This window comes from Mytilus edulis, chromosome 1 (genome assembly GCF_963676685.1).
Source record: "Mytilus edulis chromosome 1, xbMytEdul2.2, whole genome shotgun sequence".
Taxonomy (NCBI): Eukaryota; Metazoa; Mollusca; class Bivalvia; order Mytilida; family Mytilidae; genus Mytilus; species Mytilus edulis.
This window is the reverse complement of record NC_092344.1, coordinates 47,099,495-47,124,174: the sequence shown is the minus strand read 5'-3', so window position 1 is coordinate 47,124,174 and position 24,680 is coordinate 47,099,495. Positions and strand designations below refer to the sequence as shown.

The following is a 24,680-nucleotide window of genomic DNA, read 5'->3' as shown; positions in this document are numbered from 1 at the left end:
TTACCTGCAGTGTTGTCAATAAGCTTTGACAGTATACTTATACAAATATCCAAATTAATTTATATCCAGTACTATAGAAATCATAGCTATGGTATGATTCCTTAACTTTATGGACATCCGTTTTAAAACAGGGACTATAGATACCAATTCAAACGCGCAAGTCGAAAATAAACTGAAAATGCCATGCCCAAAAAAGAAAAATATCAACAGACAAAGATCAGTACACAAAACACAACATAGAAAACGGAAGGGTAAGTAGATCCTGCTCCACATGTGGTACCCTTTGCTTTGATTATGTTAGTGCAAAACCGATGACAAGGCTCATTCTGTAGAACACATCATAAGTTTGTGAAAAGGGAATGGGATTGTAGTTTCGACAACTAGAACATATATGCTGTCATCTGTGAAACAGATATTCCGAACGGTAAACCATCTCGTGATAGGGTATGTAAATTTGCAAAAAGATTATTTACTTTTTGGACTCTTGGTTTAATATCTTCATTGGGAGCAGCAGTCTTTTATCAAGGAACTAAGAAATAAGATTTACTTTCACATCGATTATGAGTAATCTGATATCATATGGTTGAATTGTAGCCTAAACGGACAGTTGACACCGTATTTACGTATTGTTCATTTTGTAGGTAGAATTGGCACTGTGTGATTCAACTGGAATGGAAGATGACGACAGACTTCGTCCCCTTAGACTATACCAAGAAATAGATGTCATTCTTTTGTGTTTCTCAATAGGTAGCCCAGATAGCCTAGAGAGTATAGCAGAGAAATGGACTCCTGAAGTAAAACGCTTCTGTCCAAATGTACCATTAATACTTGTGGGTAATGAAAAAGATCAAAGAAATGATGAAAATATAAAACGAGATCTTTTAAAAATGAAACAAGAGCCTGTTCGACCAAAAGACGGCAGAGCAATGGCAAAACAAATAAAGGCATATTGTTACCTTGAATGTTCAACCAAAACAAAGGAGGGAGTGAGAGAAGTATTTGAAACAGCCACCCGCGCAGCTCTACAAGCTAGAAAGAGGATAACGGTGGCCAGGTGTATTCTGTTGTAATATTTAGGTGTATTAACAAAGAACTCTAGATTATAATGTGAAGTCTGGCAAAATTGGAGTACTACCATAGAAGTGTTTCCTCTTTGCGACTTTTATAATTATTTTAAGTAATATTTTGTTATTCCTGTGAATTTTTTTTGTGTGTTCTTGAGAACGATGAATTATTTCAATTAGAGTTCTTGTATTGTTTCAAAAGAGTGAAAAAAGGAATATTGCATCTGAGGCATTATATTTATTTTTAATAAGGGGTGAAATAAACAACTATGAATATGACAAAATTCATTTAATCTATGCATTTTGTGAGAAGAAACCACTGTTTAATATTTTTGACAAAGTTCAGGCTATTACTAAAAAAAAAGACTTTTTTTCTCTACTTTTCTAAGGATTCCATATCTTTTTGATTTAAGAACACATAAGGTTCATAATGGAGAAGTTGTTTGAAAGCAAAATTTTAAAGAGTTGTTGCTGTCATGTAAGGATGTACTTAAGTGTAAAATTTAAAAAATCAAGCTTTTGGTTGTTTTTCATTTCATGTAAATCATTGTTTTTGCAATGAGAACGAGGCAAAAAAAGGTTGCAGAAATGAAGCGTACATAAAACTAAATTCTAATGAATTGAAATTATTCTTGGCATGCAATAAAGGTGAATAACGACACGACCCACTATCGATCTGTTCATTAGGAAATATTTAAAACAAACAAACCCTACTGAACTAAAAGGATGCTATGCTAGGGTCAAACATCCTATGTTCTATATCTGTTGATTTAGGAGATACAAGTGTTGGTTGATATGTATTTTTAACCGTATTTCAGCATAGAAAATTGTTAGAAATATACCAAGCATAATCATTTGCATTGATAATTTTGTTTTTTGCATCATTCTATGTATCATTAATTTTAAAATATAACAATACTAACAGGGTATATCGTTTTAGAATAATACAGTCAGAAAGTGCCCAGATTTATAGTTTTGTTCATCATCCCGGAGTTTTTATGTGTTAACTGGACAAACTTGTTTAGATGTTTTTATTTGAAGAAAACTGAAATTGTTCACATTTATTTGAAATATTGTTATGAATCAAATTTGCAGATGATGTTTTCAAAAGTGCTGTATAATATGTTTTTAATACTAATTTACCAAAATGATTGTAGATCAAGCAAGCTACCACCAATTATTATCTTGAATGGGGGAAATTTAGAATGTTAACGTAAACAATGTTCAGTCGTTTCGATTTTATTTTTGGTTAGTTTGTCAAAACTTGTAAATAATTTTAGATAACAATTACTGTATATTTGTTATAATTCTATTTTAATGTTCCAGATGTTATACTGTAATTTTTTTTAATGTTTTCATGATTTGTCAATTTTCTATGTAATGATTAGACACGTATAGTTAATAATATAATTTCAAATTTCACTAAAAAGCAACTTCAGGGATCGCAATAGTGGTATTACAAAAATTACTAAATTTTCCTAGAGCTTGACTAGCTGTTCTGAAAAATTGACTCAAGAATAACAAACTGTAGGCTGATGTTGATAAACTGCTTAATTCGTAGATTTTTATGACTACATAGAAAATTATATAGTTTTGAATTGATAAAAGATATGTTCAAGAGACTACATTGATACTATTAAGTAAATGTAATATTTGCAGTAAAACCTTCATATTACAGACTTTCAACATGTATTCAATCATAGGTAAAACAGTCGAGACATTTCTGCTTATGCACTCTTGTTATTTATTAAAATCTCACGTTTAGGTCTTGTAATTGTTTTTGGTGCTTTATGTTGTTATTTTAAAGCAAAGGCATTAGTATATGAACGTCTTAAATATTCTGTTAAATCTGTCTTAATAGAAAAGGTTCCAATATTAAGTTCCAAATAATTACAATTTAGTTGCCAATGTTAAAAAGATCAGCATTAATTGAAATTAAAGATTAGTTGACACATCACATGTATAATATATATCAACCGAATTTACTATTATATAAAAGCTCAATATTACAAATGAAACACATTTTATATAATTTCATTGCTAAATATTTTATAGTTGTGTAAATGACATGTGAATGCTATATTATACATCACTAAAGCTTATAACATGGAATAAAATATATTACATCAATTTTCTTTTCTTTTTCTGATGTTTTATATGTTTTTCTGTCTGAAGTAAAGGACATGTGGGATGTGTGTCATAGTGACAGCAAAAGAATGGTGAAGACGTCTAGAGGATAACAGTATAACAATAGACTGGTGATTTTGTATAATAGGGTTCTAAATTGTGCCACATCTATAAAATTAAAAAAAAAAATCAAAAAAAAAATCAAAGATCTGCCATATCAAATTTATATTGTCAACGTCTTGTGACTACATGACTTTTGTGACTTTGGCCTGTAATAGATTGACCTCAGATAAATGAATCAAGTGATGTCAAAATGCGAAAATGAATTTATTAAAGACATTCTGCTTTCATTTAGTATCAATCTAAACTTAGCAAGGATGTCACATCAGTTTATTATTAGATCTATGTCAATATGAACAATCAAATTGTTAGTTAAACATATCTAGGGCTGTTGTCATCACTCTTTTTTTATTTCTAATTTTAAAAATATAAAAATAAGGAGTTGCAGTATGATTGTCAATGAGCCAACTATCCACTAAATTTCAAATGATGTGGATGTTATAAGAGACGACCATGAAGCCCTTTGCTAAACTGATCACTTAATGAGTCTAGTATATTGTTATTCTAACTTATTTTGCAAAATTTTAAAAAGAATTGCAAATGATCTTAATAAATAATTTTATTTATAAAAACTTCAAAATGAATATTCAAACCGTTTAATTCCTGCCTTTACAGATATCTTTACTTTTATTAAGGCTTCCACTTGTTTATATATTTTTTTCTTTTACCTAATTTATTACCTGATCAAAGAGTGCAACAGCCATAATATTTAAATAAAGGCAACAGTAGTATACCGCTGTTCGAAACTCGAAAATCGATAGAGAAAAATCCGGGTTACAAACTAGAACTGAGGAAAACGCATCAAATATGAGAGGAGAACAACAGAAACAAAATAAAATGTAACACACACATAAACGAACTATAATGTAACAATGGCCATTTTCCTGACTTGGTTAAGGACAGTTTAAGAAAAAAATGGTGGGTTGAACCTGGTTGTGTGGCATGCAAAACCTCCCGCCTTTATGACAATGTTAAATATTTCATTAAAATGACAACATAACATGACAGGACTACTTACAAATAGATGGGAGAACATATAGGACAGAGAAACACGCGAATAATAGCTAACAAAAGGTACCAAATTTAAAATTTAATACGCCAGACGTATATATATAGGTTTCCCTAGTTAGGTTTGAGTTGCAGCCATTTCGACGAAAAATGGAATTAAAGAACTAAAACTCATAAAAACTGAAAATTTCACATGATTTTAAACTTTTCGTTACCTTGAAACATAATTTTATATTTACAAAACTCCTAGTTCATGATACAACATTTAACATAAACAATGATTTTTATTTGCTTGTGACATAGAGAGAACCGCAAAATTTAAACCACACAGTAAAACGTTTGATACAATATTCTAAACTACTCAACATTACCACCCAAAATGGTATAAAGTTCAGATTTGACTCACCAATGGTGCAAGCAATCAAAGAGTTTTGTACCTCGACTTTAGGTATAAGTAGTTTCCTGGGTAAGTCCAGACTTTTACTTTTCAATATCACCATTTATATAATATATCTGCCAACTTCCATCATTTCCACTTTCGTGAGTAGACCATTTTTGAAATGGTGAATGCCGCAATATATAAAAAACGTCCTATTGCAGAAAACAGAAGAAGCAATGCACAGTTTCGTGATAAGTTGATGCCAATATTCAAATATTTCAGAATACTTAGTAATAAAACTGGAATCTAAATTACCCAATCTTAGTTTTTGGAATAGCACCTTGAAATCATGTCCAATTTGAATTTTAGTTTGTTTTCCGTTTACATTTTACTTTTTTGGTTTCGGCTTTACACTGGATAGTATGGCTGTTTATTACTTACTTACTTATTCCTTACTATGCCATATGGCACATGGGGCAAGGACAAGTGTTCTCCACTCTTCTCGGTTGGTTGCTTTTCTTCCCATTGTGCCTTAGGTATATCCTCTTTCCTTTAGCTCATTTTCTATGGTGCGTCTCTATGTTGTTTTAGGTCGGCCTCTCTTTCTTTTCCCCTCTGGTGTCCATCTAAGGGCTACCTTGGTCATGTCATCAGATGGTTTGCGTATAACATGACCAAGCCACCTCCATCTTTTTTATATTAGCAAAGTCTCCATGTCCTTGGTGCTGGTCATCTCATGTAGGTCTTTGTTGGAGATTTTGTTTGGCCAGAATATTTTCATTATCTTCCCTAGACATGTGTTATGGAAGCTGGATAGTCTGTTGATACCTTTCTCAGTCATTCTCCAGCACTCTGAGCCATATAAGAGTACAGAAAGTACATAGCTGTTATAGAGTCTGAGCTTGGACTTCTTTGAAAAGGCTGTTGTTTTCCAGATGTTGGCTTATCTAATGAATGCGGATCTAGCTTTTCCTATTCTGATCTTAATATCTCTTTCAGCACCACCTTCTGTTGTTATACAACTGCCTATGTAGTTAAATGAATCCACTGTTTCCAGCTGTTTCCCTTCTATAAATATGACAGGTTGTCTCTCTGTATTGAGGTACATTAACTTTGTCTTTTTGGCATTGATCTCAAGTGATCTTGAGCTGTTTCTATTAGTTATTTGGTCTTCTCCTGCACATGGTCCTCGGTATGGGATAAAAGTGCTAAATCATCAGCATAGTCTGGCTGTTTATTGCTTGGAATTAACATTTTTTGTCTTGCTTGACTTTATATTTGTAGATGTTATATTTCAAGAGTAAATATAATATTGACAAATGGCAAATATGAGCTTAAACATCTTTCCCTCGTTTTCACCTAGGATGACAACACATGGTATCACTATGGAGGTAGGGGTGCAATCAACATTTTTTTTTCTATGACGTCATATTTTGAGGGACCATGTATAAGTGACCCTTAGTGGTGGACTGATTAATAAAGATACTTGTATAAAATTAGATATCACTGGAATCAGAATGTTCTGTAGTTTATAATGGAATAAAAAAAAGTGTACTTTTAATGGTATAAAAAAGTTTTATCCAGAGAAACTGGGAAAAACATTGCCTAATTTAAGCTTAAAAAACCTGAAATCAGGTCATGTGCACACCCCTGAAGACATGATACCTGCACATTTTTCATAATCAAAATTGTATGAATTTCATAGATTTTTACCTGGTCTTTCAAAAAATTCATGCTTCAGGGTACGTTCGCCTCCTCCGAAAAGAGCTACAGTGGCTGCAAATAAGTTTTCAATTTTCACTGCCAAAAAAACAGACTGTTTACAGTGTTGTATCCCCTCAAAATATGTATTTTTAATCTAATTTTTAAAATTAGTTTAATCATTCAACCTGCTTTAATTGAAGTTAATCAACATATCTTTCCAACCAAATACAAAAAACTTGATACTTTTTCACCAATTATGTTGAAAAAAAGGGACTTCCCTCCATGTCTATTTTTAGTTGGGGAATAACCCCAATTTTTTTTTTATACGAAACTGTTTATAGCACCCTAGATGATAGAAATACATTCACAGCAATGCATTGTCAGTGCAATGGCCTCTTTTATATACTAAAGTAATCAAATTAGTTGTTCTCAGTATGAGGTCTTTTCCTCAGACAGTAGCTTTTCATGTCAACAGTATTTATTCCACATTGTTTTGGGTAAATGTCAGTCTGGTGTTTGTCATATGGCGTTGACTTCATAGATCAGTCTCCAGTGATCAGGTTTGTTTTAAAGGTGTCAGACCACCAATTAAAAGTCCCTATCTGTTCAACCAAATTTTGCAATTTTCACAGCTTTCTAAATATTTTACCTTAAGTTTAACTTCATAGAAACCAGGTATATCCTGAATTGTACATGGATCAGCTTACTACATGCCAATTTTCAACATACGTTTAAAATCATATAAGAAAGAAGAGGTCTCCCTAGAGATAACACTGAAAATAACCCCTGGTTTTCTGAAATCTTAAATTAGTATACTATGGAGTGCATAAATCCTGAATGTTGAATGCAAACTCATAGACAAGTAAATTTTGGCTCAAAATGGTCTTGATATATTTCCCTTTCACCAAAAGTTTCATTTCTGCCAATTTGTTTGTTTGTTTAAGTAAAGAATGACATCAAATGCACTATTTTTTGTCCAAGTAGGCCTATGTTCTAAATTGGAGGGAGTAATTGGTGGTCTGACACCTTTACATGTTACTGTACTCGTCTTCTGTTACCATAGGGATAAGTCAACAACATTTGGTATGTGGATAGATTAAGCAAAGTACTTTTGATGTCGTCCCTTATATATAGGTTGAGATTTGATTTTTTTCAATAACCTCAAATTACATTTAACTCTCATGCTGATTCATTATTGTTTACATTATTTTTTTAAATAATACATGAATATTCGTATATAACGCAATGGCATTTTTTATTTTTATACTGACTTTATCAGCAAGAAAAACAAGCGAATCCGATAGATTGTAATAATACCGGAGACGATACTGATCAAAGGAAAAATACATATATTGACCAACCTTATTCAATCAAAAAAGACTTTTATTCCATTATTAAAATCCATACAGAAAATTGATGCGATAAACAATATTTAATAAATGAGATTATCATTTTTTATCGGATCATGGCAATATTAAGAAACAGAAAGAGATCTTGCTACTTAAAACTTTCACAACAATATTGAAAATAAGAATGGTCGACACAGTGGATTTTTGAGAAATAGTGACAAATACCGCAAACTGAATGCGCAAGCAGGTCGAGGTATAATTCATTTACATGTTTATATAATTAATAACGATACATTATATTACTTAAGATTTTTGATCGAAAATCCGCCTTTTAGCGCACGTCGAAAGAAATGTCATTTATGAAACCTGATAGTGCCTAAACAGTGAATATTTAGGTGGGTTTAATTATGTAAGTACTGTATAATGTTCGCAGTTTTAAAAGATTTGGTATAGTGTTCGCAGTTTTAAAAGGTTTGGTGAAGCATAGATATATATCTATTGGTGAAGTAATGTTTAACAAATCAATAACAAAAGAACAATTGAATTATCTGTTATTTCCCATAAGTCCATTTTTTTGTATGTAGAGAAACAGAGAAGAGACATTTTGTAGAATATGAAAATCGATGAAAAATCATGGATTGAAGGAGAAGTCGGACGACTTACATAATTATTAACAAATTATTAACAAACTATCCGTCAGTTGTTACTAGCCGAAAACATGGCTTCAACTTATAAAAAACTGCGCATTGCTTTTTTTCTGTTTTCTGCCATTGGACTTATTTTATATATTACGGCATTCTCCATTCCAAAATGGTCTACTCACGAAAGTGGAAGTGATGGACTTTGGCAAATATGTTATATAAATGGTGGTAGTGATACTTGTGCTTTGTGGCCGGACTATCTTAAATCTCGTAAGTTAACTAATATCGACGGTCTCAATTCAGGTTTCAATGAAAATGTGTTCATATTATCACAATATTTTCAAATATAAAACTTGGAGGTTGCAACTCCCACATGAACTCAGTCTGCATTACCTGTTCTGGTTAGGTTCTGTCTGTTTTCATTGCTCACGAACAATTACTAGTATTTACCTCCCGGATCCTTTGGTTTCCAAATTAAAAGTAGTCATATAAACATGGGATCGTGCGCTAGACGGTATCGTACGTTGGCAATATCATATCCATACTTAAACACTTTTTTATAGGACTATGTGCTATTGGCTTTTTTTTGTATTTCTGTTTCAGCCAACCACAAAACAGTTGAGATTGTGTCATGTCTAGGACTATCATTCTACATTTTGTTTGTCGTGATGTCTGCATTAACAATATTTTGGACAAATCAATGGAAGAAGGCGAGAGCAATCAAATATACGACAGTTGTTCTGGCAATTTTAGCAGGTCAGTTTATAATAATAATATTGAAATATACATATACTAAGATACAAATGATCTTGGGAAAAACCTAACTTGATCGAGGTGATACATTTGAGGTATATATATAGCGATCGTGTTGGTCCCTTGGAATAAAATAACTGTGGTTTGCCGTTATATGCATGTACATACATTTAGTATTAGATATTGGTCACTTTTTTATGACGTAGAAACAACCGTCATATTCCTGACTTCGGCGCGGTGAATACAATCATTTAATTAAACCTCTGACGTATGTCGAAGAAATTATATATTTTCATTTATAATGACTTGAATATTCAATGAACATTCATAAAGCATGTACATGTATTATTGTCGGTAACGTTACTAATAAACATTGTGTTGTTGGATTGTGATTTAAAAGGATATAAGTTTCAGAAACATGGAATATAAAAAATGTTTCAAGCGATTGGAAGTCAAGTCAAGTAGTATCCATATCTATTCCACCTTGAAAAGAATAATACGAGAATGGCCTGCGTATTTAATATCGTAATTATCATCCAAATTTTTTAATTAAAATTGCGGGTAGAAAAACCATGTTCCACTGACTCCCGCAACAATCTCCCTAGATTCGATACTGTATACCCAATTTACAACTTTTGAGTCATATAAATGTAGTAACCAACAGATGCAAAAAAAAAATTTTTTATTGATCGATATTTGCTGACGACGCATTCCTTTTGGGTAAAAAAGATATCGTTATATTTTTTTTATATATTTAGTCACTCAAGTGATGCAAACTAAGAAAACGACAAAAGCATTCTCTATAAAATATTTTCGGATTTTGATGAAATGAACTCGTTGCAATCTATATAAAATATATATCGGTTAAATTTTGTTTAAAACTATCCTGCAATAGTTCTCATTTATGGTCCGTATGCAGCGTTCAATTTCACTCTTTTGTTAGATTGACATGGGTTGCGCATGTTATCAGCATTTTCAGTTTTTGTAAATAGATAGTAAACTCATGCAATTGGATTTTTATAGGTCTGTTTAATTTCATCCTCGTATGGAACTTCTGCCATTCTGATGAATATCATAGCATATAATGTATCAAATAGTGGAGTTTGGGTCGATTCTGTGGCTACGGATAAGGGAACTAATATTATGTTTTCTCGAAAATTCGGCCAAAAGTTTAAAGTTAGTTGATACATATATATGGTAGTACTGTAGATATTTCCTTTCTGATGAAATTAACATTTCAGTGGGGCCTCGAGTTAGTCAATACATCTCTTATATGTAATGTAAAAAACTGAACGGTCTAAACTACAAAGAAGTCATAAGTGCAAAATCGTATTTATCATGGTAAATTTAAATTCAAACATCACCCACACTCAAATAATTTAGAAATCAAACATGAATCCTATATATCCCCTTAATTTTCATATTGTTCAAACGGAAATTTTCGAGATAACGCAAAAAATGCAAATTTCGCTCATTTTACTTACATTCAATAAAATTTATTGACCTATTTCACTGTATTTCTGGAAGACAGCAAACAACAATGAACGATAAACCTCCGACATAGAAGTTTGTATCATAATATGTTAAATTTCTGTAAAATTTGTTTTTTGTTAAATTTCTGATTTTTTTAAGTTTTCGACAGTAACAGTAGTAGCCTAAGCCCTTTACACAACAATTGATTAATTCTCCTTTTTTACAGTTGCTTTTGTGATAGCATGCCTGATGATTTATAAGAATGACATAAAATCTGGGAACAACACCATATCACTATGCTGGTATATTGCCTTAGTTGGTGCAGTTATTGCAGCAATAGTTATTCCATTTTATTTAATCGATGCTTGCAGAACGGTAGATCCAAAGAAGTCAGACAGGGAAAAAATAATTGCAATTCCTGCAATGCCATCTTCTACAAGGTTTTCAACCAATGAAGAAACAGATACACATAATCAAGATTACAGCACATTTAGCCCCAAAAGTAGTAGTCGACCAGCGTTAATGAATACACTGAGAAGACAGCCGCCAAAATCGACCAATGAATTGACAACAAAATACATAAAATCGTTCTCTATACCACCTTCAAAGACGAAATTATTGTTTAATAAAACTAAGATTGAGAATCCCCCATCTCCAGCTCCATCTCAAATGAGTCCAAACAGTAGTAAAGCCAATGCTCAAAGTAGCTCTTTGGTAACGAATAATTCAAATGTTCCAGAACAACACAGTATATCCCACAACACAAAAACTATCAATAAAAATGGCAAGACAATGCTGAAAAAAAGTCAGAGTGATAGTATAAAACGTCCGCCTGTCTTGATGTCAATAACCGACATTGAAGAAAGTGGTGAGGATATGGATGATGTACAAGTTGTCACAAAAAGTGGCGGGAAATCGCACTTTACAGAGTCTGAGTGGGATAAAAAGAAACCGAAGATACCATATTCACAATCCTTTTCTGCTAAATCAGTTATAAAACACTTCACATGGAAAAAAGAGTGTCTTAAGTTCTCAGGAAATGTTGACAATACACAATGTTGAGCCTCACGAGATGAAACTGTTTGTGAATAATGAAAATATGTAGATATGAATAGGTCTATTATTTTTCAAAAGAAGGGAGCCCTAAATGAAGGTTGGAAAGGTTATATTCCAAAATGGTTGTTATAACATTTTTTTGTTTATCTCCCGGGAAATAAGGATGTAATACGCCGCCAATTCACAGTGTTGGTGTTCTAAGATTTCTTTACTTTGTTTATCAAAGCTAAATGCGGGTCTGGCGTACTAAATTATAATCCAGGGCCGTAACTAGCCTCTTTTAATATTGAGGCAAAATATATTCGCCGAGCGTAGCGAGGCGAAAAAATTTTGGCGAGGTTCAGCGGCCCCCAGACCCCCTGAGAAAAATAACGCAAAATCGTGCATTCTGAGCGTTTCCCAGACTCTTTCTTACATTCAAACGCAATTAATTTTTAGCTATTTCTTTCGACAATATTTTTGTCTCAAAGCAAACACAAAGATTCATTGTAATTTAAGACTTTTAGGTTTTACAACAACATTAAAAGTAGACCGTAGGATAAAACAAAAACCTAAATTCTCATAATCATTATGTCTGTCTGTCCTTGTCTTGTATTGTGCTTAATTCAGACTTTGGTGATTTTTTATGACTAGATTTAAATATAGTGACAGTGCAGTATTATACTTTAAGTACTATTACTGCTTAAGTCGACACTAAGGACCATCTTGACCTTGTTTTACGGTATTAATGCTTCTTTTATTGTTGAAGACCCTCCATCAACTATCAAGATGAAGAACAGGAAAAAAAACTTTGGCCATTGAGCATTTGTATTTTTTCTATGCATCGACTTTGTGTGATATAAGGTCATGTGCACGTTTACTTCATATTCTTTTATTTTCTGTTTAAGGGTCTGAAAACGACTTCATGCAAGTTTAACCCTTCAATGTAAAAGGTCATATGGCAATACATTGACGTTTTTTTTTAAAAGATGATTTGATACCGGGAAATTGTTGGTCTTACTTTGATTTAAACCATGTCACCTATCTAGATTTATCTACAAAAAAGAGCCAGTTTTGTATTCTTTGATATCAAGTTCAATTCTCCATGCAGAAACGACAATTTTTTTCTATGTCCAGTAGCATTGTATATTCTTACAATATTTTCTCGTACAATGTCTGGACATCGGTGGACATGCAACATTGCAAAACCACACTTTACAAATGAAAATCAACACTCTGCAGACTATAGTTATAAAGTAGGACAATAAATGAACAAAAGACAAACCCGGGACACAGAAGTACAAACAATAGACCATCAACTCTGAAAACTAAAAGTAAAATAGAAACATGGATGACTCACGGATCACGAAAAATATGAGAGAGTGAAGAGAACTTTCTTCTTGCAAGAAATTTTCCATGAAAACAATTCAGGCTGATATGAATTAAGACAATCTTGTTTCAGTTTTTTTTTTTTAGAAATTTCCAACATGAGGCATTTGCCTCGTTTGCCTCAATATAGTTACGGCCCTGCATAGACACCTACTGGTTTTAAAATATCCATTGTATTGGAACAAAATTGTCATAGTGTAAACTATATAACAAATATCAAGTCAATATCTTCAAGCATGTTGAAAAAAAGTGTTAAAAAACTGATTATTTAAGTGAGTTTTTAAAGTCCAAGGATCATAACTCTGAACAAAAACATCAGACATGAACAAAATTTGAACTTAATATGTCACTTGTCATGATAAAAACTATATACCAATTATAAAGTCAATATCTGAATCATGACGAAAAACAGTGTGGAAAACTGATTTGCTGGACTGAAGGATGGACAGACAGACAGAGTTCAAACATAATGCCCCTTCCACTTTGTTAAAAGGGGACTAAAAAACAGAAAACTTTTGGTAAACATAGTCATTGAAGAGCAAGTACTCCTAAAAGGAGTCGACTGGTGATTTCGACTATCTGACTTATTTGTAGATCAAGTTCGTACAGTTGCCTATAATTGCTTATACATGTATATACTTTATTTGAACTTTATATAATTAGCAGATAGTTGTCTCATTGGTAATCATACCACATCTCCTTATTTCTATATTGCTGATAATTTTTGCTATATATTTTTCAGATATTAGACAATATGCAAAAAAAAAAAGAGGGAAAAAAATCATTATCAAAGGGCAATAACTCCAATAATGGGATTGTAAGACAATTTCAATATAGGAAATTCTTTGTAGATATTGTCTTGATGGTCAGTTTTCCTTATTCAAGTTTCTATCTATCTATAATAGTATTCCAGATGTAAGGCACGACAAAAATAGATGACAAGAGGCTGTCAGAGCAACAACAAACTGGATTTTTTAACATTTATTTGTGTCCTGTCATTTTTAAATATCACAAGGACCATGACTCCTGAACACTAAAAGTGACAATCATCAATATTGAACTTGACCTCCATTTTGTCATCAGTAACAACATATATAAATTTGAAAAGCTTTGGTTGAATAATTCATGAGTTAAAGCAAGGACATGAGTGGAAACTGGAAATACCATTTTTCAATTACTTTAGGTATATTAGTCCGGAAAAGTGAAAGTGAAAATTGTAAATATTAAACTTGACCTCTATTTTATCATCAGTAACAACATATATAAATTTGAAAAGCTTTGGTTGAATAATTCATGAGTTAAAGCAAGGACATGAGTGGAAACTTGAAAGACCATTTTTCAATTACTTTAGTTATATTAGTCCGGAAAGGTGAAAGGGCAAATTGTCAGTCAACATTGAACTTGACCTCCATTTAGTCACCAGTAACAATATATTTAAATTTGAAAACTTAGGTTAAGTTCACAAGTTCAAGCAGGAAAAAGACCGAAGAAACCTTTTCCGATCTTTCAAGAACCATAACTCCTTAATGGTGAAAGTGAAAATCGTCAATATTGTACTTGACCTCCGTTTTGCGTGAGTAACAACACATTTGAAAAGCTTTGGTTGAATGGTTCATCAGTAAATGCACGGATATTGTTTCGCAGCAACCAACCACAGTTCGAACTTCCCTGCATTTTTTTTTTAGTTTAATAATGTCTGACATGTTGTCAACGAAAGATCAGACAGACAGAAAATGATATACCATAATACAAATTTACGTCCAGTGAACAGGTGTATAAAAATCATTGAAATTCATAATTAAAGGGCTATATCATATCTTCCGTTAGAAATTGTATGACAGTGTTGAAGAAAACAGACAATATGTAGATATCATCAGTGCAGATTTTTTCCAGTCATAGGGTTTTTTAAGATAATAGACCTAATTAACATGCATTTAACCTGTATGTTCTGTTTCGAGCCATGTCTGCAGGTTTGTTGGCAGGCAGGGTCATTGGACACATTTGTAAAACTAGATACCTTTATGATGATTTTGGTCAAATTTGGATAAATAGATAGATGGATGTGGTATTAGTATGAAACCCTGTCTTGTAATAGACAAGTATTTTTTACTCGCTGGTTCATAAGGTTAACAGTCTGCAGGAAGATTTGTCACCTTAAACGGAAAAATTATTCCAACTCCAAACTAACCAGTCTTTGACTATACTCTTGTGCCACTGCTGCTTTGCCAGATTCCAAATTGAGAAGCAGCCAGTAATTACATATTGTCATGTCTTTGATTTGACCAGGCCAGGTTTGAACCACAATCATCCTATATTGAAGATGAGCAAACTACCACAAGACCATAGAGGGAGATAAAACATCTGATGAGATATGAATATGAACCCTGCTTTGTACTAGACTGTCATTCTTACCCAAGTTTTTACATTCTAGTTTTCAAGTAACAGTCAAAAGATAAAAATTTGTATCAAACCCGTCTTTGCTCTTACTCACTTTGCTAACCAGTGCAAAAGCAATCCCAATTTGCATGTCATTGTTTTGATATGGTCGTATATCAATATAAAACCAGATGCTCCGCAGGGCGCAGCTTTATACCACCGCACCCTGAACAGTTGGGGCAAGTATGGACGCAACACAAACTTGATACAGCTCTGAATTTGGATTGTGATTAAATAGTTGACACAACATAGGTTTCTGACACAGGAAGAACTTAAATTTAAAAACTTAAAATTTTAAATTGGACATTTACCTATTATGGTCCAATATCCAAAATCTAAATACATGGTTAGATTCAGCATATCAAAGAACCCCAAGAATTCAATTTTTGATGAAATCAAATAATGTTCAATTTTGGACCCTTTACACCTCAATGTGGACCAATTTGATAACCGGGCCCAAATATTAAAAATCTAAATATACGGTTAGATTCAGCATATTGAAGAACCCCATATATTCAATTTTTGTTGAAATCAAACAAAGTTTAATTTTGGACCCCGATTTGGACCAACTTGAAAACTGGGCCCATAATCAAAAATCTAAGTACATGTTTAGATTCAGCATATCAAAGAACCCCAATAATTCAATTTTTGATGAAATCAAACAAAGTTTAATTTTGGACCCTTTTGGCCCCTAATTCCTAAACTGTTAAGACCAAAACTCCCAAAATCAATCCCAACCTTCCTTTTGTGGTCATAAACCTTGTGTTTAAATTTCATAGATTTCTATTTACTTATACTAAAGTTATTGTGCGAAAACCAAGAACAAGAGTCTGTCACAACAACAGCAAACCGGATTTATTAACATTTATTTGTGTCCTGGCAATATCACAAGAACCATTACTGATGAATGGTGAAAGTGAAAATCGTCAATATCAAATTTGACCTCAATTTTGTCATCAGTATCAACATATTAAAATTTGAAAAGCTTAGATTGAATGGTTCATGAGTAAATGCAACAACGTGAATGGAAACGCCATTTTACGATCTTTCAAGAACCATAACTCCTGAACGGTAAAAGTCAAAATCAACATTATTGAACTTGACCTTTAATTTGTCATCAGTAACAACATATTAAAATTTCAAAAGCTTTGGTTGAATGGTTCATGAGAAAATGCACGGACACGACGGGAAACACCATTTTTCAATCTTTCAAGAACCATAACTCCTGAACGGTAAAAGTCAAAATCGTCATTATTGAACTTGACCTCCATTTTGTCATCAGCAACAGCATATTAAAATTTCTGAAGCTTTGGTAGAACAGTTCATTCATAAATGCACGGACACGACTGGCAACTCCATTTTTCAATCTTTCAAGAACCATAACTCCTGAACGGTAAAAGTCAAAGCTTTGGTTGAACGGTTCATGAGTTAATGCACGGACAACATTTGATTACCGCCCGCCCGCCCGCCCGCCCGCTGTACATCCCCAAATCAATAACCTACATTTTTGTCACAAAAATCCGGTTAAAAACGCTTATTTGGGCCCTTTTTGGCCCCTAATTCCTTAACTGTTGGGACCAAAACTCCCAAAATCAATCCCAACCTTCCTTTTGTGGTCATTTACCTTGCGTTTATATTTCATAGATTTCTATTTATTTATACTAAAGTTATAGTGCGAAAACCAAATGTCTTCGGATGACGACGACGCCAAATGTCATACCAATATACGACCAAATTTTTGAAAATTTTTGCTGTCGTATAAAAAGAAGATGTGGTGTGATTGCCAATGAGACAACTCTCCACAAGAGACTAAAATGACACAGAAATTAACAACTATAGCATGTGTATAGTCAATTTGTTTTCAATTGTAATGATACTTGAGCCATTTTTTTTTCTTACATAGCAATACATGTAGAAACAAATCTTCAAATTTCTACAACAAACACAGAAAGATGTTCCAACATTTTTATATTTCTCTGATATATGAATATGTTAACAACTACATATATGAAAACATCACATGACTTTTTGTCTACTATCCTTAACAAATAAAATGCCACATCAATTCTTAATTGTTTGTGAAGTTCATCCCTTCAATTCAAATTGCTCATTTGGTGGCTTCTTTTAATTTATTAAATCATTATTATTTTAATAAATGAGCATCAACTTCAAAACTAAAAGTCAATCTGAGATACAGGCAAATTGAAAATTCTTCTGCTCTATAATTTAAAACTTATAATAAATAATTTGACTGGGAGGATGAAATACACATGTGTTAAAAAACAATATAATTTCTACTATCAATTTATAAAGTTTAATTACCCTAAGAGGTTTCAATGACAAATTTCACAAATAATCCTACATACCAGTAGGTTAATAAATATCAATGGTATCTTAATCATTTCCTGTGACAATGTTTTAAAATACATTTACTGTAATTGTCACTGAATAGGGTTGTCTGGACTCAAGCTGAAATCATAGGGGAAAAAATCCAAAACTTTTGACAGCATTAACAATGATATATATAGATTATATTTGCAGGTTTGGAGAAAAGCAAGAATTTTATCTTTTATTAATAAATTATGTTGTTTGATAAAATATTTAAATGGCAATATCTTGTTTTTCCCAAAAAGTTTTATGTTATTCTTACAAGCAAAAAGCCCCTGACAAGCTAGTGTCATTGTCAAAATACAAAGACTTCAAGGATTCTGAAATGCTTTTTTGGATTACTTTGGTTGGAAAGATTTATAACAACATAAAACACTTTGTAGAGGGTCTCCCAAATTCATTGATCAAGTTAAGGTCCAACACATGTCATCTTATAGTAACTGATACTTAATTAAGTGATTGTTGATATTCAATGCCACTTTGAGTACACTTTGTTATTTCATGGCAGTCGATTTTTAAGATGGAGATGGGAGCCAACTGGAATGAACTACAATCTTTATCAGGAAAATAGGCAATCAAAAAGAGTTAAGCCTGGTGGTGAAGCTAGGTTTTAACTCACAATCAGAGTCCTAGCATGTAAGGGATATCTGTAGACCATTCTATCCCCAAGGACCCAGCTACAGAGGAAAATATTTTTGAAAATTGTCCAATCATAATAAAAGATAACCTCCAGTTGCCATGATTTTTTAAGGAATAAAACTTTTTAGAGAACCTTCCGTACCTGCAAGGTTAATTAATATTGGCCTGCTAGTAGTATTCTAAAATAAGATAAAAATATGATTTCTCATAGAGATTCAATTATCTTTATGGAACTATGCACCATGCTTGCCACAAAATGAACATTAAATGTTGATGTATTATATAGGATATCCCAATCATTTTAAGTTTCAGAAGAGAAAATTGGCAATCAGAATCTTTTTGCACAACTCTTGCAACTTATTTTTTTGTAAGATTGGTCCAATGAGGGCTGTTTGATGAAGAGGACATTCTTGCCAACTCAGTTAAAATTGGCAAGGAACTTCAATTACAGATTCTTCTTCAAAACAAAAAGTTTACAGATGATGACAAAGAAGTCAGACACCATATGATGGCAATAATCAGATGACCTTACAGCAAGAACATTCAAATGTTTTAAAGTTAATACATATATAATGGGTGTTTCCATATAAGTTTTCAATATTGGAGTTGTACCCCATATTGTATTTGTACGTAGTTACTAAAGACACTGTTTTGGTTGTGAAAACATCTATACATTTTTTAAACTAAAGTTGATTCTGTACAAATAAGATTTGAACTAACATGGTGATTTTAGAATAGAAGATTTAAACAAACTTAACAGACACAGATGGGTGGCAAGTGATCACAATAGCTACTAGCCATTTGGCAAAGGTTAGCTTAAGAAAACAATGTTGAAGCACAAATATATTAACTGATATCTTTGCATAAACAATTTGTACAAGTAATCAAACAAAGCATTATCAACATACAAAAAAACACTACAAATACAATTAACAATTTCATAAACAAAACAAAAATAAAAGTATATTGCAACATAACAAAAGTCATCACCAAAATAACCCACAAAGTTAATTCATTCTGTTTATAAACAAGTTACATATATCAATTCTTTATAAATAAGTCTATATCTAGGCAATATTTCATTTGTTTACATCATTTGATGAAGCATGAACTTAAATAAATACAATATTTTTTCAGAATGAAATGAGAATGAACCCCAATAAACTTCATTTGCACAATACATTTCTATCAAAACAAAATGATACTGGCTGTAAAAAATTCACACCGTTTTTGGTTGCTAAATAAGACTGGCTTTTTCAAATTTGATACTTTGACCATCTGTGGTGTTTTATTTCAGTGACAATCATTGACATAAATAGAAACTTAAAAATGTTGTTACCTTCAATATTATATTATATATTGAATTTTTATTCCAGCAAGCAAGAACGGTTTGTTTTGAATTACTTTTGGCTTTCCCTGCAAAATCCAAGATGTGCGTCTTTTAAGGAGGCAGATTTTTAAGTATACAATAAATAATTTGGCTATTGCAGGATTTTTTTAAGCCAATCAGCTAGGTAGAGCTAATGACTAGACATTTTAGATATTATACTGTTCCGTTTTGTGTAGCTGTGTTAAGTGGTTGTAATAGATCCTTATATTCATGTAAAACATCTTTGAGTGCCTTACAAACACTTGGTGATGGAGAAGTTGTACAGTCCACTAGTGAAGGGTATAGCTGTATAACCTGGTTCCACACACCTCTCTCCACTGAAAACACAAATACATTTAGAAATTAAACATAAAATTCTAACACAATAATTCTATTGTTATGGTTTTTACCTAAACAAATATTCTGTTCAAGCAGAGGACAAAAAAAATACATTCTGAATGCACAGTTTCCCCATACCTTATAGATTTAAATTTTGAACAAACTAATTTGAATGATAGTGTGGAAAAAGTTTGTGTGAAAAAAATTCTGACTCAGACAAGAAACCATAACCACTCTTGAAGTTAAATGGTTGCAACCTTATGTTGAGATTATACTGTACTAACCATTGCCAGGTGGAGCTTTCTTCAGTGATGAGATGAGAGTTGTGATTGCTTTTAAAACGGAAGCCATCTCAGCTAATCTTGGTCTGAAAAATAATTAGAAAAACATTATAGACTTCAGAGAGAGATTCCAACCCCCCCTACCATCTCTTTCTTTTATATTTTGAAAACAATTGCTAAAATCAGTAAACAGGAGCCCCCCTAAGATTGTGATTGCTGGTGTATACTAAGCTGATATATTTTCAATTTCCACTTATTTATTGTATTTTTTTTTTAACGATGATTTGCAAAATTATTACAAAATTATTACAAAACTATTGCAAAATTATTACAAAATTATTATAAAAAAATGCCAATATCTTGTATTAAGGGTAACAACTCCTTTAAGGACTCATCTGATGGTTTCAGGCATTTTTTTTTTTGTTATACATATCCTTTATTGCTGATATTTAATTCTAGCTGTTTTCAGGTTTTGTCTATATTTTATGATTCTAAGGGTTATTGGCAAACACACAATTTTTCAAAATTCATAATTTAAGGATCCTAACTCATTAAGGAGACATCCACTGGTATTGGTAAGTCAGCTTAATCATAGATCCTACATTGTTAATCAATTTTGATTATCTCAGTTTTTACTCATCTGTTGTATTTCATGAACAATTGACAATAACATTATAAATTGCCTTCTTCTATTTACAGAGCATAACCAGATGCTCCGCAGGGCACAGCTTTATACGACAGCAGAGGTTGAACCCTGAACGGTTGTGGCAAGTATGGACACAACATTCAAGCTGGATTCAGCTCTAAATTTGGATTATGATTAAATAGTTGACACAGCATAGGTTTCTGACACAGAATGAATGTGGTTTAATGAGACTTAAAATACTTTTTTTGTCTTTGAGCAATTCACTATGCTGTTGAATATTAATCCTCTCAAAAAATTGTTTGAAGAAATTTTCTTTTTATTTATGAAATCTGAAATGAGAAAAATTTAACCCCCCCCCCCATTTTTTTAAAAAATCCCCCTTTCCCTTTTTCCAAAACGGATCTCAATTCAAATTTCTAATGGAGTTTGCAACAATAACTACTCATTTAAATACATCATAAAATATTAAAATGTAAAATAAAGTGCTTATTATCACTGAATGGTAAAGATTGTTTTAATTTATCAGTTGGTAGTAAAAGTGAATATACATTGTATATTGTATAAAACAATGATTTAAGTTGATTCAACTACTATTCTGGACAAAGAAAGATAACTCCAATTGAAAATTTCTTGCTATTGCACAATATTAAGCAATAAGATATTTCTTGCTATTGTGCAATACTGTGCAATTGAAAATATTTGCTATTGCACAATACTGTGCAATTGAAGATTTCTTGCTATTGCTGAATACTACTTAATATAATAATTTTGGATCCTGATTTGAACCAACTTGAAAACTGGGCCCATAATCAAAAGTCTAAGTACATGTTTAGATTCAGCATATCAAAAAAGCCCAAGAATTCAAGTTTTGTTAAAATCAAACTTAGTTTAATTTTGGACCCTTTGGACTTTAATGTAGACTAACTTGAAAACGGGACCAAAAATTAAGAATCTACATACACAGTTAGATTTGGCATATCAAAGAACCCCACTTATTCAATTTTTGATGAAATCAAACAAAGTTTAATTTTGGACCCCGATTTGGACCAACTTGAAAACTGGGCCAATAATAAAAAATCTAAGTACATTTTCTGCTTTAGCATATCAAAGAACCCCAAGGATTCAATTTTAGCTAAAATCAAAGTAAGTTTAATATTGGACCCTTTGGACCATCATGTAGACCAATTTGAAAACAGGACCAAAAATTAAGAATCTACATACACAGTTAGATTTGGCATATCAAAGAACCCCAATTATTTAATTTTTGGACCCTTTGGGCCCCTTATTCCTAAACTGTTGGGACCAAAACTCAAAACCAAAATCTAACCCAACCTCCCTTTTAAGGTCATAAACCTTGTGTTTAAATTTCATAGATTTATATTTACTTATACTAAAGTTATGGTGCAAAAACCAAGAATAATGCTTATTTGGGCCCCTTTTTGGCCCTAATTCCTAAACTGTTGGGACCTCAACTCCCAAAATCAATCCCATTCTTCCTTTTGTGGTCATAAACCTTTGTGTTTAAATTTCATTGATTTCTATTTACTTATACTCAAGTCATTGTGCGAAAACCAAGAATAATGCTTATTTGGGCCCTTTTTTGGCCCCCAATTCCTTAACTGTTAGAACCAAAACTCCCAAAATCAATCCCAACCTTCCTTTTGTGATCATAAACCTTGTGTCAAAACTTCATAGATTTCTATTTACTTTAACTAAAGTTATAGTGCGAAAACCAAAAAAATGCTTATTTGGGCCCTTTTTGGCCCCTTATTCCTAAAATGATGGGACCAAAACTCCCAAAATCAATCCCAACCTTCCTTTTGTGGTCATAAACCTTGTGTTAAAATTTCATAGATTTCTATTCACTTTTACTTAAGTTAGAGTGCAAAAATTAAAAGTATTCGGACGACGACGACGCCAACGTGATACCAATATACGACCAAAAATTTTTCAATTTTTGTGGTCGTATAAAAATGTCAAGAAAAACGCAAGCACTGAACTATAACTGTTTTTAACAGATAAAAAGAATGACGGAAATTTGATTTTAATACCTTGGTAAAGGACATTTTCCACTCAGCCTTTCATCTTCTACATATTTCTTGACAACATCTTGACATCGTTGTAACAATGACAGAACAGCAACTTTTGTTATAGAACCTTCCTCTGACTGACTTTTTGATATAAATGAATACTGTAGTAAAGTTTCAAAGCAGGTCTTTGCAAATTCTTCACGTAACTTCCGACTAGACTCTGTATCTGAAAGGAAATTACACAAACTGTAAGAACATCAAAGAAACATGAGTCACATATCTTAAGTGCAAAAGGATTATGAAAAAACCTTCTTCTTATTATTTCTATATCTCTTCTTTCTATAGGGTTTACCATTTGTACAAAATATTAATGTGTCCCTAACAACTTCCTAAAAAAAACCTTTAGAGAGAAAATGATTTCATCCTCATGACAAGTTCTCAAGGTGGCTAATGGATTGGTTTTTTGATTGATTTTTAGTTATACTTTGGATGAGCAGTTACAGAATATATATATAACATGAATAAATAGATTGTTGCGAAAAGGTTTACACAGAGCAAAAAATTACGAACATGTTGACAAAAGGAACCAGATGCTCCGCAGGGCGTAGCTTTATACGACCGCAGAGGTTGAACCCTGAACGGTTGGGGCAAGTATGGACACAACATTCAAGCTGGATTCAGCTCTAAATTTGGATTGTGATTAAATAGTTGACACAGCATAGGTTTCTGACACAGAATGAATGTGTTCTAATGAACTTAAAATTTTTGTTTTCTCTTAGAGCAATTCACTATGCTGTTGAATATTAATCCTCTCAAAAAAATGTTTGAAGAAATTTTCTTTTTTATTTATGAAATTTCAAATGAGAAAAATTTCCCTTATTCCAAAACTAATCTCAATTAAAATTTCTAATGGAGTTTGCAACAATAACTACTCATTTAAATACATCATAAAATATTAAGATGTAAAAAAACTGCTTGTAATCACTGAATGGTAAAGATTATTTTAATTTATCAGTTGGTAGTAAAAAGTGAATATACATTGTATATTGTATATAACAAAGATTTAAGTTGATTCTGGACAAAGAAAGATAACTCCAATTAAAAAAAATCTTGCTATTGCACAATATTTTGCAATTAGATATTTCTTGCTTACTATTCTGGACAAAGAAAGATAACTCTAATTAAAAAAAAATTTGCTATTTCACAATATTGTGCAATTAGATATTTCTTGCCATTGCACAATACTGTGCAATTGAAAAGACTTGCTATTGCACAATACTTAATATAATAATTTTAGATCCTGATTTGGACCAACTTGAAAACTGGGCCCATAATAAAAAATCTAAGTACATTTTTGGATTCAGCATATCAAAGAACCCCAAGATTTCAATTTTTGTTAAAATCAGACTAAGTTTAATTTTGGACCCTTTGGACTTTAGTGTAGACCAATTTGAAAACAGGACCAAAAATGAAGAATATACATACACAGTTAGATTTGGTATATCAAAGA

At 32.1% G+C, this 24,680-nt stretch overlaps 3 protein-coding genes across 5 annotated transcripts in view; 2 read left to right on the top strand and 1 right to left on the bottom strand.

Annotated features, from left to right (window-relative positions):
• Positions 1-671: 671 nt before the first annotated feature.
• Positions 672-1,070, top strand: LOC139519329 (ras-like GTP-binding protein RHO). Its single transcript, XM_071311360.1, has one exon. It carries the CDS (start codon positions 672-674, stop codon positions 1,068-1,070), a length of 399 nt encoding a protein of 132 aa, XP_071167461.1.
• Positions 1,071-8,209: 7,139 nt separating this feature from the next.
• LOC139484041 (uncharacterized) lies at positions 8,210-11,730 on the top strand. Its single transcript, XM_071267767.1, has 3 exons — positions 8,210-8,662; positions 8,996-9,148; positions 10,845-11,730. Exons 1-3 carry the CDS (start codon positions 8,470-8,472, stop codon positions 11,678-11,680), a joined length of 1,182 nt encoding a protein of 393 aa, XP_071123868.1. The 5' UTR covers positions 8,210-8,469; the 3' UTR covers positions 11,681-11,730.
• Positions 11,731-17,429: 5,699 nt separating this feature from the next.
• LOC139483987 (protein MON2 homolog) overlaps positions 17,430-24,680 on the bottom strand; it is a 287,784-nt gene continuing 280,533 nt past the window's right edge. For all 3 annotated transcript variants that reach the window (XM_071267710.1, XM_071267718.1, XM_071267725.1), the window contains 3 exons: positions 23,192-23,396; positions 20,498-20,580; positions 17,430-20,212 (listed from right to left, as the gene is read on the bottom strand). In XM_071267710.1, the coding sequence (XP_071123811.1) occupies positions 20,049-20,212; positions 20,498-20,580; positions 23,192-23,396 (452 nt within the window). In that variant the 3' untranslated portion in view covers positions 17,430-20,048. The remainder of the gene's footprint in view (positions 20,213-20,497; positions 20,581-23,191; positions 23,397-24,680) is intronic.

Excerpts from the sequence above, each read along its gene's own strand:
- LOC139519329 (XM_071311360.1), top strand. The coding sequence starts at position 672 with ATGGAAGATGACGACAGACTTCGTCCCCTTAGACTATACCAAGAAATA.
- LOC139484041 (XM_071267767.1), top strand. The coding sequence starts at position 8,470 with ATGGCTTCAACTTATAAAAAACTGCGCATTGCTTTTTTTCTGTTTTCT. Across the intron at positions 8,663-8,995 it reads GCCGGACTATCTTAAATCTC|CCAACCACAAAACAGTTGAG; the intron begins GTAAGTTAACTA and ends TTTCTGTTTCAG. Across the intron at positions 9,149-10,844 it reads TGTTCTGGCAATTTTAGCAG|TTGCTTTTGTGATAGCATGC; the intron begins GTCAGTTTATAA and ends CCTTTTTTACAG.